The sequence below is a fragment of the Rhincodon typus genome, chromosome 3, assembly GCF_021869965.1.
Source record: "Rhincodon typus isolate 14 chromosome 3, sRhiTyp1.1, whole genome shotgun sequence".
NCBI lineage: Eukaryota > Metazoa > Chordata > Chondrichthyes > Orectolobiformes > Rhincodontidae > Rhincodon > Rhincodon typus.
Genome location: NC_063334.1, coordinates 61465206 through 61482792, shown reverse-complemented (window position 1 = coordinate 61482792; position 17587 = coordinate 61465206). Strand labels below are relative to the sequence as shown.

The 17587-nt window shown below is 39.7% G+C and overlaps 2 protein-coding genes across 3 annotated transcripts in view; both read right to left on the bottom strand.

The window, feature by feature from the left end:
* The window catches only part of LOC109928628 (transient receptor potential cation channel subfamily M member 6-like), a 172628-nt gene extending 166473 nt beyond the window's left edge, over positions 1–6155 (bottom strand). The window contains exon 1 of the mRNA XM_048593519.1: positions 6033–6155. Coding sequence (XP_048449476.1) covers positions 6033–6155 — 123 coding nt within the window. The remainder of the gene's footprint in view (positions 1–6032) is intronic.
* A 4173-nt stretch (positions 6156–10328) lies between these two features.
* Positions 10329–17132, bottom strand: LOC109928629 (uncharacterized protein C9orf40 homolog). 2 transcript variants are annotated; one of them, XM_048594946.1, is made up of 3 exons: positions 16610–17095; positions 13177–13431; positions 10329–12242 (listed from the first exon to the last, which is right to left on the bottom strand). In XM_048594946.1, exons 1-2 carry the CDS (start codon positions 16964–16966, stop codon positions 13255–13257), a joined length of 534 nt encoding a protein of 177 aa, XP_048450903.1. In that variant the 5' UTR covers positions 16967–17095; the 3' UTR covers positions 10329–12242; positions 13177–13254. The 2 variants fall into 2 exon arrangements, with proteins under 2 accessions (XP_048450903.1, XP_048450902.1); XM_048594945.1 differs by having other exon boundaries at positions 10329–13431; positions 16610–17132.
* Positions 17133–17587: the final 455 nt, after the last annotated feature.

Genomic DNA, 17587 nt, shown 5'->3' with positions numbered 1-17587 from the left:
GTAAGATGAAAAGCAAATAAGGCACCTAGCATAAAAGGAAAATCTACAGTCTTCTATAAGCAAATCAATAGGAAAAGGGTGGTAAACCGAATATGTCAAATAAATAATTCCAGCCAACTAGATTGTAATAGCAATATGGTGGGGTCATGGTATCAAAGCTTCCAACTTCAGTACTTTATCTACAGGCATGCATAGTTGCCTGAAATCCAATCAAAGTCATTAGTGTTAAAACGAACTCTGCACCATTGTTTATTTTGCCACTAAATATTAAGAACCTTGAACTAGATCATGTTTTACTTTTTTCCCCAGATAATATCAAACATCAAGCGATCATTATGTTTCAAATGCCCATTAAACTCTTTTCAAAATCTAACACTTTGATATTTAAAACAAGGTAGATTCTCCAACAAAAACAGAAATTGCTGGAGAAACTCAGCAGGCCTGCCAGTATCTCTGGGGGAAAAGCAGAGGTAATGTTTCAAGTCCAGTGACTCTTCATCAGTTGCTCCAATTTCTCATTCTCTGGCTAGAACAACATTTGCCAGAACTATGGTCTACCAATAAGAAAATCTTGCTAAAATACATTAATATTAGAGAGAAAGCAGTGTTTTAGACAGTTTCATCTTAAAATTGTTCTCAGTGGAATATCTCATAATTCAAAATGTTCTAATCGATCATAGTCTGAAAGTATTGGGAAAGTACATCATCATTAGTTAGATCATAACCCATTGGTTTCACAGTTTACAAAGCATTTAGTCAAGGTAACACTGTGCAAGAATAAAGAATCAAAGACAGAGAATCAAGGGTTCCTTTTTGACAAATTAAAACTGGAACTTTAGTTTCAGCACAATAAGACTTTATGAATATATTGTACCAAGAAAGAGCTGTGGGATTTCTTTTGGCTATCAGTTCTAAGTTTGTTTGCATTTTGTGTGTACTCTAACAGTAATGAGTCCTGATGGTTTAATTTTCACCTCATTTTGATTAATGCAAATGCCAAATTTATATTTCAGATGTCACAATGGAGAACATTGGAGACTTGGAGAACAATGGAGATATGTTTACATTGACTTTACCATAAACACAAAAGTACAATTCACATCAATTTAAAATCAAGAAGTGAAGACAAATATCATAGAATTTCTAAACCACCAAATTATTTTAACACTATAACTTATAAAGCCAATTTAATAAGTGTTTTAATAAACCCAAAATATGAATGTCTATACTCATAAGAATACACATTTAAAGACAGCAATTTGTTCTATTAAAATGACTGTTGCTAATAAATTGCCCATGTAATGAAGCATAATTGTCGAAGCAATGTTGCAGAATACAATATGAAATTCAGTTTAAAAAAAAACAATCCAGCTCATTCCTCCCTTGTTACCAATAACCTGGATCTTCGTTATCAAGTTGAACAAGAATTTAAAAACTCACCATGTTTAACTGCGCAAACTAAAATTCAAAAATGAATGTGCAGTGGTCATTAAGCTGGAAAGACTAATGTGTCGTTCTGAGCCACATAGCCAATTTTCAAATCAGGAATTTCAGCATTCGAAAGAATACAACGATCATTGTAAAATGAGCACAAAGCAAATGTTTCTTCAAGTTAAACACAAAGAACGCGGCGCACAGTAAGTTCCAAAATATAAGGGCAGTTTTTTTATGACATCGGTCCGGTGACTTAAGACTTGTCCCTCAAAGCCCGAAGGCTTTTCCAGGAACCATAATTTACAAAACTTTAAACATTCTGTACAATGTGCTGTTTGCTGGATGCCGCCTACAGCCTGTTTACAGAATCACACCCAAAAAGATTTACTCTGGAATCTACAAGGTAATAAAGTGGACCTGATGTTAATTTCATTATTAATTTTATTAAATAGTTCTAGTAAATTACAACTTAATGTCGTATGGAACGGCAACCGAGTATTAAGGGATTGCATCAGTTGCGAAAGCAAACTCATATTACCCTTCATGGAGATAACTTATCTGCATTTTGAACACAGTCACAGTGGCGTACACTCCAGTTAGCATGCAAAGCCATCAAAGATGATTGGTGACACCATGATCAAATATAAGAATGTTAAAATAACATTTTCAAATTGATCCACGGAGTCTGCCATAAACAGCTTCTGTTATCTAGAAGATAGTGGAAGATCCTCATCTCGAATGTCACGGGATCACTCCGAGCTTCAAAAGCTGCATCGTCTATATTTATTCGTGCAATCCACCAACCGCTTAGAATTATTAAGGTTAAAAAAATGTTCCGGGATCATGATAGAAGTAAATGCCCAAAAAGTAGCCATAGGCCATCTTCTACAGTACCAGAAAGTTTCAAGTTCAGGGACTTCAAAAATTTAAAAGCAATTGACTTCTTGATGCCAATATCCAGTGAAACCAAAAACTGCCGATGAGCTGGATAATAAATGCTCAAATTAAATTTGAAAGAAAATGAATGATTTTTGTTTTAAAACGTACAGTCAAACCGTACTGATCAAAGGGAGTTTTTTTTTTAACAAGAGCATTCTAAATCACATAAGAGGAGATGAAAATTTGAGAAGGATATTACCTCACGTGGACACGTCATGACTACTACATCCCTCCAGCATCATACCGTAAATTAATACAAGAACTACACTCTCAAAACTAGAAATGCAATTGCTTGTAAAAACTTCACTTCAGAAATAGGATCAGGAATAGGCCGTTCAGCAAGATCATAGTGGACCTGTCCAGTTCTGTCATGCCAACTCATCATAGCCCTTCTGAACTCTCTATATCTCAAAAATCTACCTATCTCCTCTGTAAACAATTTTAGTATTCTGATCTAACCTGTACAACTCTCTGGGATAGAGAATTTCAGATATGCATTACCCTCTGGGAGAATAAATTCCTTTGTATTTCAGTATTAAGTGAGTGTCCACTCATTGTGTAACTACATCCCTCCTTTGAGATTCCCTCACTAGTGGAAACATTTTCTCAACAACTATCCTACCAAGCCCCCTCAGAACCTTATACATTTTACTAAGATCACTACCCCTCATTCTTCTAAACTCTGATGAATAAAGGCATAACTGTTTAGCTGTTTTGGATAAATCCAATCCTTCATCCGAGGAATCACCCTAATGAATCTCTTTTGAACAGCCTCCAATGCCAGTAAGTACATCCTTTCTTAAATAAACTGTAGACAATACTCCAGGTGCAACCTCACCAATACCCTGCACAATGGTGACAAGACATCCTTCTTTGGAAACTGCAATCCCCTAGTAAGGAAGGTCAAAATTTCATTTGCTTTCTTAGTTAGTTGTTGCAACTGCACGTTAACTTTTGTGTTTCATACACAAAAGACACACAGATTCCTCTATACTGCACTTTTTTGGAGTCTTGCTCCATTTCACTATAAGTCTGCTTTTCAATTCCTTCTACTAAGGTGAATAACCTCACACTTTCCTCCATTAAACTCCATCCATATGCCAAGATTTTGCTCACTCACTCTTCTCTATATCCCCTTGCAGATTTCTTATGTCCTCATCACAACATGTCTTCCCACCAATTTTTGTATCAGCAGAAAATGTGGATACATTGCACTCTGTCCCTATCTCCAAGTCTTTAACATAAACAATACTGATTGAGGTCCTCCTACTAATTCTTGTGGCACTCTACTAGTTAATCACTAGTCGGGATCAGTCAGGAGCATAAGAGATCTAAAAGTAGGACGTGTTGGATGCTCCAGTTATTTCCACTGCTGACTGCTCAAAGAGAGCAGTTGTTCACCATTTAGGTTGGTACCCCCTTAATTGTAAGTGCAAACCAAGTCTGCAGATCAGATTTCAACTATTAAATATGGAGTCCCAGTTGGAGAGGTAGCTGAAGGCACTGGCTTTTAAGGGTATCATTTGCCCTGTAGGACCGAATTCTGCTCTCAGATATTGAGATTGCTTGATAACAGCAACTTAACCATTTGAATTTGTCCACAGTTTTCATTTCCCATGAAATGGGTTTAACTGAAATGCTCTGAGATTGGCTTTCAGAATAGGCTCGTGTTGAAGTATGGGGTGCCCTTTAGTGCAGACACCCATATTCAGCTAGTTGCAGAATGCTGCCTTATGTTTCCCTCTGTGAACTACATGAATGACATTTATCTGATAACCACATTCTCAAAACCAGAAGTGCAATTGCTTGTAAAAACTTCACTGTTAGGTAATTCTTCCTGTCAGCATTCAGTTGGCAGCAGTGGTTATACAGTCAGGTGGGCATTTCCTTCGGATTTGTCAACATTGACTCCAAAACCCTTGAAGTCCCTTGGCATCAGATCAAACCCTGGGCAAGGAAACCCCCGGCTAATTACCAAGTGCTGCTCCTGTCCCAGCCAATTAATGAGTTCTCCTGCATATGGAATACCACTTTGAGAAAGCACTGAGGATGGAAAGGGCACATAATGAACACCAATGTCCACCAAGAACAATTAGGCAGCAGCGAACAGATATAGCAACTCAAGACTGGGCATCAATGCAAGGGGAGGTGATAGTCTAGTATTATAATCGCTTGACCATTAATCCAGAGACTCAGGTAATGTTCCTGGGCACCAGGTTAAAATTCCACGATGGTCGAATTTGAATTCAATAAAAATTTGGAATTAAGAGTCTAATGATGATCATGATTGGGAAAAACCCATCTGATTCACTAGTGCCCTCCGAGGAAGGAAACTGCTGTTCTTACCTGGTCTGTCTGGTCTTAACTCCAGACCAACAGTGATATGGGTTGGCACTTAACTGCCCTCTGGGCACTTAGGGATGGGCAATAAATACTGGCCTGGCATTCTAACCTGTGAATGAAATTTTTAAAAAAAGTTGGGACTGCTTTTCTTGGACAGGTTAAGAGGAGATTTGATAAGTTTTCAAAGTTTTCAGATCAGAACAGAGTTGAAAAGGAAAAACTGCTGCCATTCATGAAAAGGATCAAGAAAGAGAGGGACAGATTGAAAATAATTTGCAAAAAAAGCACATGTGATGAGAGGGGAAAAAAGACTTTTCCACCCAGCAAACAGTTAGGGTCTGGAATGTACTGCCTGAGAGTGTGGCGGAGGCAAGTTCAATTTAGGCATTCAAGGAGCTTTGGATGATTGTTTGAAAAGGTTCACTGCACTGTACTAATTTCTCTCTCAATATATCATATAAGGCAGGTGAATCAGACACAGCAACGTTCTTCATGCCTGTGTTCCATGTACATTTTCTGTTTCGACTACAGTAGCCATTAAGAAATACAAAGTAAATAATACTGTGATTAGTGGTTTGTTGCATTTATCTTGTCTCCTACACCCTCCTTTGTTTACAAATAGATTTGAATAGTGGTGATTTAAAGAAAAGTAGTAAACGTGAAAGACACTGAACTATAATTTCACTATAGAATACAAAGATATAACCAATTTGCCAATGCCAATGTAATCATTACAGGTGAATGCATAAAATTAAAATGGTAGCAATAAATTAAATGAATGGTTAAAATTGTTGGAAATGACTTGAATGTAGTCAAATATGAAATCATCTATGTTAGACCTGAAAATGATATATGATCACTTTCCAAATGGCAAGAAGCTAAAAATAGAGATTTTTAAGTCATTGGACATTGATTCTTAAAAGATTATGAATAGATAAAGACAATAATTAAAAAGTTAAGAGTGTTGACTTGACGTTTAGAGGAACAGAATGCTTGAGGGCAGAAGCTTTGCAAAAGCTATACAAAATCCTTTTGCTTTGTATAATCAGCAATTCTGTCTACAATAGTCATTCCTGAGACCACAGCAGTACACTGATTGACTAGTTACAGTCTGGCATTCTGAAAATTACCCACATATACCAACTCTCTGTTTCTTGCTTGTTAACCAGTCCTCTCTCCCTGCTAATACATGACCATCAACATTTCAAGCTCTTACCTTGTGTAGTAGCTTTTGATGTAGCACCTTATCAAATTTTTGTTTGGAAATTCAATTACTCTACATCCACCTGTTCCCCTTTATCCACACTGCTTGTTACCTTCTTAAAGAAGTCTAATGATTTTGACAATGATTTCTCTTTTACAAAATCAAGTTCACGCTGCCCAATAGCAATAATTTCAAAATGATCTGTTGCTACGTCTTTAATAATTGATTCAATCATGGCACGTTGGCATCACTCGGAGTGCCGGTATTTATTGCCTGTTCCAATTTCCTTTGACAAGGTGGTGGGGAGCCATCTCCTTGAACTTCTGTCATAGATGCAGTGTAGGTACAGCTACAATGCTGGTAGGAAGGCAATGGCAGCATTCGACATAAAGGCAATGGAGGAGCAGTTATATATTTCCAAGATGGTGTGCGACTTGAAGGGGAACTTGGAGGAGGAGTGTTTTCAAGCCGATGCTAACCTTGTTTCTTGTAGTTAATGTTGAACATTTGAAAAAAGCTACAAGGAAGTCTTGATGTTACATTGTGTAAACAATACACACTGCAGGCACAATGTGCATATGGTGCAGCAAGTCACTGTTTCTGGTGATGTTGCGGTGCCAATGAAGTGGACTTAATAGTATCAAGCTATTTTTCTTGCAGATGCACTCATCCAGCCAAATGGGGAGAATTCCATCACACTGCTGACCCACACTTTAGACAGGCTTTATGGAGTCGGGGATTCCTGCTCTTGTAATCATAGTATTTATGTAGTTGGTCTGATTAAGTTTTTTAGTTAATAGTAGAATGTTGACAGTGTAGTATTCAAAGATTTTAATGCCATTGACCACCAAGGGAAGGTGGTTAGATTCTCTCCCGTTGGGGATGCTCATTGTGAATGTTACTTGTTCCTTACGCTGTCTAGGTCTGGTTACATCACAGCACATTTAATGGGATAACAAGGTGTAGAGCTGGATGAACACAGCAGGCCAAGCAGCATCAGAGGAGCAGGAAGACTGACGTTTCGGGCCTAGACCCTTCTTGTTGTGTTCATCCAGCTCTACACCTTGTTATCTCAGATTCTCCAGCATCTGCAGTTCCTACTATCTCTGAAACATTTAATGGGATGTTGGTTTCAATGTTAAGGTTAACATTTGTCACCCGTCCATAACTGTCCTTGAACTGAATAGCTTGCTCATCCATCTCAGAGTGTAGTTAGGACTTAGTTATGTTCTGAGTAACATACACACAGATGAACCAAGATTTCCCACCCTAAAGGGCGTTGGGGGAATGGATAGGTTTTCTTTAAACAGTAATCAATTATAGTTTATCACAAAAGGTGCAACAACTGCCCATTTACTTCCTCCCTTCTCAGTATTCAAGGCCCCAACATACCTTCCAGGTGAAGCAGTAGTTTACCTGCACTTCACTCAATCTAGTCTACTGTATTCACTGTTCACAATGTGAGTCTCCTCTACATTGGGGAGACGAAATGCAGACTGGGTGACCGCTTTGCAGAATGCCTACATTCTGTTCCAAAAATGCCCTGAGCTTCCAGTCACTTACCACTTCAACACAAAGCTATATTCCTTAGCCAATATTTCCATTTTGGACCTGCTGCACTGCTCCAGCAAGGCAGAGTGCAAGCTGAAAGAACAACATCTCATGTTCCACTTGATGACTCTGCAACCTACAGGACTCAATATGAGGTCAATAGTTTTAAGGCTCAAACATCATTTTTCAAGTTCTTTACCAACCCCTGTCATGACATGGGCTGCTTTCAGCACAGCTAACCCTTTTCACCTACTCATGGTCCCCATTATCAGCTTTTTTTCTCCCTGGTTTATCATTATCCATCCCTTTGTCTGACTGTCTTTCTCCCTGGGCTCCATCTCTAGCTATTTGCATAATCCTTCCACCACCTCATCCCTTGTCTTCAGCATTTATACCATCTTTTCCTAGCTATGAATAGTTCTAAGGGTCATTGGACCTGAAATATTAATTCTGCTTTCTCTCCACAGATGCTGCCAGACCTGCTGAGTTTCTCCAGCAATGTCTGTTTTCGTAATCGACAATAGTTGTTGTAGTCACCATTTATATTCCAAATTTATGAACTGAAATTCAACCCTGTGGTGGGATTTATATATATGTTCCCACAGCATTAGTCTGAGCCTCTAAATTATGAGTCCAGTGGCATTACCATTAAATCTCCTAATACCTGAAAAAATGTAGAGTTATATTCCCTGGAAATTAGAAGATTAATGTTTTTTTTAAGTTTTCAAGGGAATGACATAATCATATAGGGTAGATAGAAACAAATACTGCTGGTCTGGGAGTCTAGATGTGGAGGACATAGTCTAAACATTAGAATCAGACCTTTCAGGAAGTCCTTCTACACCCAAAGGATCACAAATATTTGAAAAATCCTTTCAGAAACAACAGTTAATGCAAGCTCCCTTCTCAGAGAAGTAGTATTATTCAAGCAAATCGGGCTAAAAACAGATAAGTCCCCTGGCCCTGACAGCTTGTTAGGATTCTAAACAAGGTAGCTACCGAGATTGTGGGTGCGTTGGTTGTAATTTTCCAAAAATACTTGGATTCTGGAAAAGAACCAGAGAATTGGATAACTGCCAATGTGACAGCCCTGTTCAAAAAGTGAGGCAAAATCAGGTAACTATGGGCTGTAATCTGTTGCTGAAAAAGTATTACAATCAATTAGTAAGGAAGTAATGGCAGAACATTTAGAGAATCATAATCCAATCATGTACAGCCCACACGGCTTCATGAAAGGGAAATTGTGTCTGATTGATTAGTATTTTTCAAAGAAGTCTCAATTAAAGTGGATGAGGGGAACCAGTAGATATGTTGCATTTGGATTTCCATAAGGTGTTTAACAAAGTACCCCACAAAAAGTGAAGTCACAACAGCTCATGGTGGTGAAGGTAATATATTGGCATGGATAGAGAATTTACTAATGGGCAGGAAATTGCATTGGGGATCAGGGGTTTTTTTTCAGTTTGGCCACCTGTAACCAGTGGGGTTCCACAGGGATCAGTGCTGCAATTGCAACTGTTTACAGTATGTATTAATGACATGGAGGAAGGAAATAAGTGTATTGCTAAATTTGCAGATGACACAAAAATAAATGGAAAAGCAAACTGTAAGAGAGATACAAACAGTTTACAGAGAGATCTTCCAAAAGCAGAAATTGCTGGAAAAACTCAGCAGGTCCGGCAGCGCCTGTGGAGAGAAAACAGAGTTAAGGTTTCAGGTCCAGTGACCATTCTTCAATGCCAGACCTGCTGAGGTTTCCCAGCAATTTGTTTTTGTTTCTGATTTCCACCATCTTGTTCTTTAGTTCTTTATACAGAGAGCTGTTGATAGTTAATTAAGTGGGCAAAAGTTCAAAACTGGTGTGTTCTGTGGGAACATAATAAGTTGTTCATTTTGGAAAGGAAAACAAAAAAACAAGAGTATTATTTAAATAAAGAAAAAAAAACTGGACTTGAGGTACTTGTGCATGAAACCCATAAAGCCATCACACAGGTACAGCAAATAATCAGGAAACCTAACGAAATGTCGGCCCTTTCTGCAAGGACGTTCAAAAGAGTAAAGAAGTCTTGCTGGAACTGCAGAAGGTGCTGGTGAGACCATATCTGGAGTACTAAGCATTTTTGGTCCCCTTATTTAAGAAAAATACGATTTCATTAGAGGTAGTTCAGAGAAGGTTCACTAGTATGTTCCCTGTTATGGAGGGATTGTCTTACGAGTAAAGGTTAAACAGCTTAGGACTCTAATCACTGGACTTTAAAGAATGAGAGGTGATCTCATTGAAACATACAGGATTCTTAACAGGCTTGACAATGTAAGTTCTGAGGTGATGTTTCGCCTCATGGGACAGAGAGCATGGTCTCAGAATTAAGGGTCACCAATTTAAGACTGAAATGAGGAGGAATTTCTTCTCCCAGAATGTTGAGTATCTTTGGAATTCGTTGCCATAGAGAGCTGTGGGGCAGAGTCCTTATATATACTTAAAGCTGAGACAGACAGATTCTTGATCAGTAGGGGAATCAAGAGTTACAGGAAAGAACAAGAGAGTGAACGAGTGAATGTCAGATCAGCTATGATCCTTCTCAATGATGGAGCAGTCTCAAGGGCTAAATGGCATATTCCTGATCTGTTACTTAAGGTCCTATGACCTCACAAAGTACTTAAATTATCACTATTTTTAAAAGGAAATTAATAAACAAAAAGTCTTTTTTAAATTAGATAAAGGCATAATATGGATTGTTCAGATCACAACAAGTTACAGACAGACTTATACTTTTCTGATTTTGAAAACTGAAGACAAATTTCAGAATGGCCAAAGCTTCTTCCGAAACAGACCAAATAATGCAAAAATACTATAAAATACAAACATGGAAAATATTTTATTCTTTCAAATATTCAAATTTTGTATAAAATAACGCCTTGAATACCTGACAAACCCAGCAAAGCATGCAACAGAGGCATCATTAATTTTCTATACAGATCTTTGGGTTTCCCTTTCAATGTGAATTGTATGGTTACACAAAATGATATTGTATTTACAACTGAAATATCAAATCAGCAGTTCATTAAAAAAATGTGGAAGCTCAGACATCAGCAGGTAAAAGGAAAATAAAAGCTACATATTCATTACGGAGTTCAACATCTCTACCTCCAAAACAAAACTTACCCTATCATACTCAGGATTTATTTCCATGCTGCACAACAGATATTACCCATTTCCTTCAACCAAAAAAATTCAAGTTAGCCATATTAAGCAAGATTTTCACACCGTTCAGAAATGGAAACCACCAGAAATAGCAACAACAATTGCGAATGTTCAGGGAGCAACAATAACAGCAACTGTCCAATTTTACGTCAGTGATAAAGTATGCATTACCATCCTTCTGCCCAGAAAGTGTTAACTCATTTAACATTAAAATAAATTCAGAACTAAACTGAACTAAGTGTCTAATGACTTAGGATTGCATGGGCAAGCTGCCCTGGGTCATACAGATATTAACATCTTTTCAATCCCAGAAACAGGAAGAGAAGTAACACTTTAAACTGCAGTTGTCAGAAGTTACAACGACGAAGACGTGCATGCCAATAGCCCTCTTCCCTTAACCATACAAAACACAAGCCCGAGGGTGACACAGTAGAAAAAGGGAAGAGGAAAAAAAGAAGAGTATTTTGGCAAGTAAAAACAAAAGAGATATTCCTAGAATATGAATTCCACGTGTCATACTTGTGGCTGAACGCCTGGTATAACACTATTTAGTCGACTCTGAAAAATGAAAACAACTGATGTTAAATTTACTCATGCACAACCCATTTAAACTCTCTAGTTTACTAATAATCGTAAACATTTTGGCAAAATAACTAGCTATATGCCTGTTATATAAGGTTAAAATACAATTCATCCACGATGACCAGGTTTGGTTTCAGTCTGCACGACTAAATTAGGGGGACAGAATCATCTTGTGAGATACATTTTTGTTCAAATAATCTGTTTTGGAATCTAAAACAATAGCCTCATGATAACTCCATTTTCTTTTAAATCTGAATTTTCTTACCCAGGTAGATGTCTTTGATACAATCTTCATGTTTGTTAACTCACTCCAATGACATTACCAACGAAAAGCACTTCATACACATCAGATAGGACTGTGACTGTAAAGTCCAGGCTTTGGTGAAGCCTCTACATTCATCTTTCCCAAAATAACTCAAATCATAGAAAGAATCACAGAATCCCTACAGTGTGGAAGTAGGCCATTCGGCCCATCGAGTTCACACTGACCCACTCTAAGAGTTCTTGGGAACACCAAAATCATGAAACCCATGTTTCCTTTGGACTCAAACAGCAGATTCCCAATTAAGTAGGCTGCACAACAATACAATACCAGTCTGCAAATAACAGAAGTACTTTGAACAGAAAGTACTCTCTCTAGGTTTCTTTCTCATTTGAGATCATTCAGGTCCACGGTTATTGGGAAAATCACCGTGCAAAACAATAAACTCACATAAATTGTTTAGTCATATTAAAAAGAGTTTAGATCCCATTACCACGGGCAAATTCAGGCAAACTTTGTCTACCTGCATCAACTAGTTTCATTACTTTCACCTCATACAATAAAAGAATTTGAAATAATATAGCTACTGAAATGTTTAGCAGACCTATTATTAATGTATTAACCCTCAAAACCTAATGCACAAACTTGCATCTTTTCAAAAAAAGCTACTTGTGTTACGAACAAAAGCAGTAACTGCAGGAGAAACTCAGCAGCTCTGGCAGCATCTGTGGAGAGAAAAGAGAGTTTAATTAGTTTGTATTACCTTCCCGCTTTTGCTCTCACTTGCTACTCTTTGTTACTTAGTTACATTTTGATCACAAAGGCTGGCTGACTGCATCGAGGTCAATGTTTCACAGACAAATTGCTTCAAAAGCAATTTTTTTTTGGTTAACAAATAAACTCAGAGGAAGTCCAACAGCATCCAAAGAGTACAAATCAGTTGTGATTCTCAGAGTTAAGACTAATGACTTGAGCTATTGTTTGCATTTTCTTCCCATTAGCAGCTCAGGAGAGCATTTCAAGTGCACATTGATTCCTTGTTGTGTTACTCTCCGTAATTCAAAAATTCAAAATTCACACTTGAAGGCTGGCCATTTGGATGAGATACTGCAGGATGCCAGTGCAGTACAAAAGAAATTGCATCCAAACATGATCAATACCTTCAAAGAGGAAGAGGAGTAAACTTTTTTAAAAAATCATAAATTGCATATTTTACATTATTATTACTAAAGAACATGAACAAACTTAAGTATTCTTGGACATCCAACTAGCTTTATAACTGTAATATTATATTTTATCATGACTGTATGAGCTGTCATGAACCAATAATGACAACTAGACAACCTACATCCTATCAACAGTTTGAATTCCATATTAAAACTGCGGCTTGTCCATTTACTGGACATCCGTTGGCTCTGGAGTAAGTATCACATAAACTAATCAGGGATGTGAACTTCTCAGAATTATTTCAACTCAGATAAACAATTACACATTTGTTTACAATTTTATTGAATGGCATCCCTGCATTTTTGAACAGCCTGGTAAATTTTGAAAGCTTGTGCACCTGTAATGTTCTCCTCAGACAAACTATAAGAATGCAGGAAATATAGATCACTTGCAACAATTAGCATTTTTAGAAAAACTAAGGATGCACTGCACCTTTCTCCCTTCTTCCAGGATAACTCCTAGCCCTATTATTTATTTCAAAATATGCAAACATAATTTTTTACGACAATCTCAGTTCTGCAGCTCCATCTCTATTTCCGCTGACTCATCAGGATCTTCACAATTCATTTCTTCAGTTATCTTCGGCTGTCTAAAATCCTCAATCTCAGTCAAGTCAACAGGAGGCAACTGAACTCTCCAAAACTGAAAAGAGTTGTATTGACAAGATACTTCATCCCAAGGTGCATTCTAGAAAGGAAATAATAAAAATTATTTTAAAACAGTCTCAGTGAAGAAGTACAAATCATCAGCCACTCAAATCATAGAATCCCTACAGTCTGGGAGCAGGCCATCCAGTTCATTGAGCCCATACTGACCCCTCCCAGTAACCCCACATTTCCCATGGCTATTCCACCCAGCCTGCACAACTTAGCACAGCCAATCACCTAACCTGCACATTTTTGAACTGCGGGAGGAAACCAGAGCTCCCAGAGAAAACCCGCACAGTCACAGGGAGACCATGCAAACTCCACAGAGTCACCCAAGGGTAGATTCAAACCCAGATCCCTGGAGCTGTGAGGCAGCAGTTCTAACCAGTGAGCTACCATGCCACCCTTGTAAACACAAAATTCATTTGGAAATGTGAATATCTGCAAGCTACATTAACACAGCATCTTTAACATAGTTAAACACCACAAAGAACTTCACAGAAATGTTATTAAACAAAATTTGACAATCAGTCAGATATTAGAGCAAATTATTAAACATTTGATAACTAAGGTAGGTTTTAAGGGAGAGAGAGGTACGCATGCTTTAGAAGGTTAACTCCAGAGTTCAGAGTTTCAGCAGTTAAGGAAGCCTCACACCAAAACTTTATAATTAATTCAGAGGATGTCAGTGTCACTGGCAAAGCCTGCCCATTCCTCAGTGTCTTTCAAACAGTGAAGGTGAGCAATCTTCTTGAACACAATTCTTGTAGTGAGAGTACATACACCACAGTACTGTCAGGTAACAAGTTCCAGACTTTCAAGCCAGTAACAGTGAAAGAAGTGGCAGTATAACCCCGATTCAAGTTGGTGTGTAGTTTCAGGGGAGCTTCAAGATTGTGATGCTCCCAAGCACATGCTATTTTCTTCTAGGTGGTACAAGTCACTCAAAAGATTTTGTTGAATGATCCTTGGAAAGTTGGTGCAGTGCATCCTGTAGATAGTACACAGCGGAGGAAGGATTGTCCATCAAGCGGGCTGCTTTTTGATGGGTGACATTTAACATCTTGGGTATTGTCGAAGTTGCACACGAGGAGTATTCCATCACCCTTCTAACAAGTGCCTTATAGATAACAGATAGACCTTGCGGATTCAGGGGGAATTAATCATTCCAGAGTTCCCAATGTTTTATATGGCTGGTTCAGTTTAGTTTCTGGTTGATGGTTAACTACCAGAATTTGGTGGGGAACTCAGCAATGGCAATGAATTGTGTATGTACGTTGTAGGAATTCTACATTAGTTTATACTTTAAAAATAATTTGAATATTCCTTCTTTTAATCCCATCCACCACTTCTCCCTCACCTGAATTTATTTGTATACTTTATTATAACATAATTGTCAAATGATTCCATGGGTTTAACTTGATTAGTCATAAAATTCATATGATGCAAGTTTAACTGCAATTCAGCCTTCGCACTGCAAATGTGTTTCAGCATTAAATACCATTTTAACGTCATTAAATGGGATAGATGAAGATGGTCATTGTCTCACATTTTGGTAGCACACCTGTCATTTTGCAGCCCCAGCCTGAATATTGCCAAGTCTTGCTGCAGTTGCAAACAAAACTGAACACAAAATCACCTACAAACATCCCCTACTTGGACATTATGTTGGAGGGAACGTCACTGATGAAGCAGCTAAAGTCAATGGGCCTAGGACACTATCCCGAAGAATTCTTGCAGTGATGTACTAGGGCTGAAAAGAGACGATTCACCTCAAACAACCACCATCACCTTCCTAGATATGACTCCAACCAAAGGCGAGTTTGCCTCCAATCCCCAACCACAACCCCACTGTGCTCAAATTTGAAAGGGCTCCCTGGTGCCACACTGTTTAATGATTCCTTGATGTTAAGGGCAGTCACTCAGCTCACCTTTAGAATTTAGCTCCTATGTCTATAGGCTATAATGATGTCAGACTGAGCAGTTTTGAGGACACCCAAATTGAACATTAGTGAGCAGATAACATGATCATACCATTGGTGATTATTGCTGAGAATAGACTGATAATAACTGGCCCTTTGTAGGGGTATCTGCAGACTTTTTTTTTGTGTGATTTTTCATATTATTGGGTTAAACGCCAGCATTGTAACTGTACTGGAATAGCTCAGCTAAACGTGTAACCAGACCTGGAGCACAAGTCCTCAGTACTACAATCATGATTGTTGTCAGGGCTCAGTTTTGCTTTATCCAGTGAGCTAAGCTATCTCGTCAGTTTAGCTCAGTTGGCTGGATGGTTAGTTACTTTGCAAAGCAATGTGATGCCAAAAGCATGAGTTCAATTCCTATAGTAGTTGAGGTCACCTTGAAGGACTCTACTTCTCAACCTCTCCCTCTTGCCTGAGGTGTGTGGCCCTTGGGATAAATCACCACCAGATGTGTCTCTCTCTAATGACAGAGCAGCCCTATGGCCTGGACTATGGTGACTTTACTTGATATTGTATGGAGTGAGCTGGCTGAAAACCAGCACCTCAGGAGGTGGTCAAACTGAATTGTTTACTTGACAGTACTAGTTAAAGATGGTTTAAAAAACAGCCTTTCGCACAGAGATGCTGGGCTCTGCCATCATTATGGGTGCGGATGCTCATGAAGCCTTGGTAATTATACCAATATTAGTGACTGGCTGTGGCAGGCTGCAAATCTTTGGCCAGATCCATTGATTACAGGATTATCTTTGGTTTATAAGGTGCTACTTTTACTGTTTAGCACGCTGGTACTCCGATGAAACTGTTTCACTACAGTGGTCTTGCACTTTTTAGTATGCATTCTCTCCTGCACACCTCAATGAGCAAATCTTGGGTCCCTTTGCTTGACGGTCATGTTAGCATGAAGTATATTCAGGGTCATGAGGATACAGATTACCCTGGCATAGAAAGTATGCCTCTGTTCATAGTCGACAACTCCTCTTGGACAGCCATTGAGGAATTTGGATCTGGCTATGTTTCTTGAAAAGTTTTTGGGCAGTGTATTTGCAATTGCCCTTACAAAAGGGGCGCACGCGTTCTTTTTAAATGACAGCTTTCTGGTTGGACCCAGAGGTATCTAAAGGACCATGGTGGCGGTGGAATGGACAGTGCACACTTGGAAAGTCTCTCTGTGAATGAACGTATGTAAAAGTGACTGAGTGATGCAGCTCACGCACACACAATTGCTGCCTTTACCTGCGCAGTCCCGGTCAGGCGGGAGGCTCTGCAGCTGCGAGTGGGGTCGCGAGCGGGCCACCCCTCCCCACCGCCGCTCGCGCTCCCGCCCCCGCCGTTCCCGGGCGCGGCCACGTGTCCCACTCCGCTCGCGCTCCCGCTGTCCGCGTGTCCGGGCCGCGCGATCCCGCCGCCGGACGCGCTCCCGGGCCTCTTGCAGTGCGGCTCGAGCAGAGGCTCCTCCAGCAGCTTCCTCTTGGCGCTTGCCTGCGGCCTCGGCGCCGGGGGCCACACGCTCCTCTTGCGCTCCAGCAGCAGGGAAACGAAACGCTTGCCGGGCCGGCAACACAGAGTATCCTCCGCTTTCCTCTTCGACATCAGCCGCTCCGAGTTTCCGGTGCTGTCCTGCTGGGGCGCCAACTTCAAACCCTTCCTTCCTTCCTTCCTTCCTTCCTCCTGCTGCTGCTGCTGTTGCAGCTGCACAAAACAGGATCTGCCACCGGCCTCCCCACCTTCACGGTAAATTAAAATAAAACACACAGATCCTAGTACCGCCCCCCACAGACCGGAGGCTCAAATCGCAGGATAATAGAGAAGCAAATGTCGAAGGGATCAGGTATTGACTAAGGAAGTGGCCAGGCACTGGTCCAGGTTGTTTTTATTTGACGAGGTATTTTCTACTCAGCCTGCTGAGAGATGTTATTATACACCTCTGGAGCAGGTGGGACTTGGAACTGGGCCTCCTGGCGCAGAGGTAGGGATGAGACCACTGCCACAATAAAGGGGGCTTGTGGCTGCAGCCTCCCTTAACTGGCTTTGCTGTGGTCCATGTGGCACTGCAGAAGGATCACAGGTTGTTACATTATAACAGGAGGCAGTTTGGCCCATTGTGCCTGTACCACTTCTATTGCTTAGTACCAATCTTTCCCCAAGTCCTTGATCATCATGTGTTTTGAGATAATCACCCAGTACCCTCTCGAATGCTTCTGTTGAACCTGC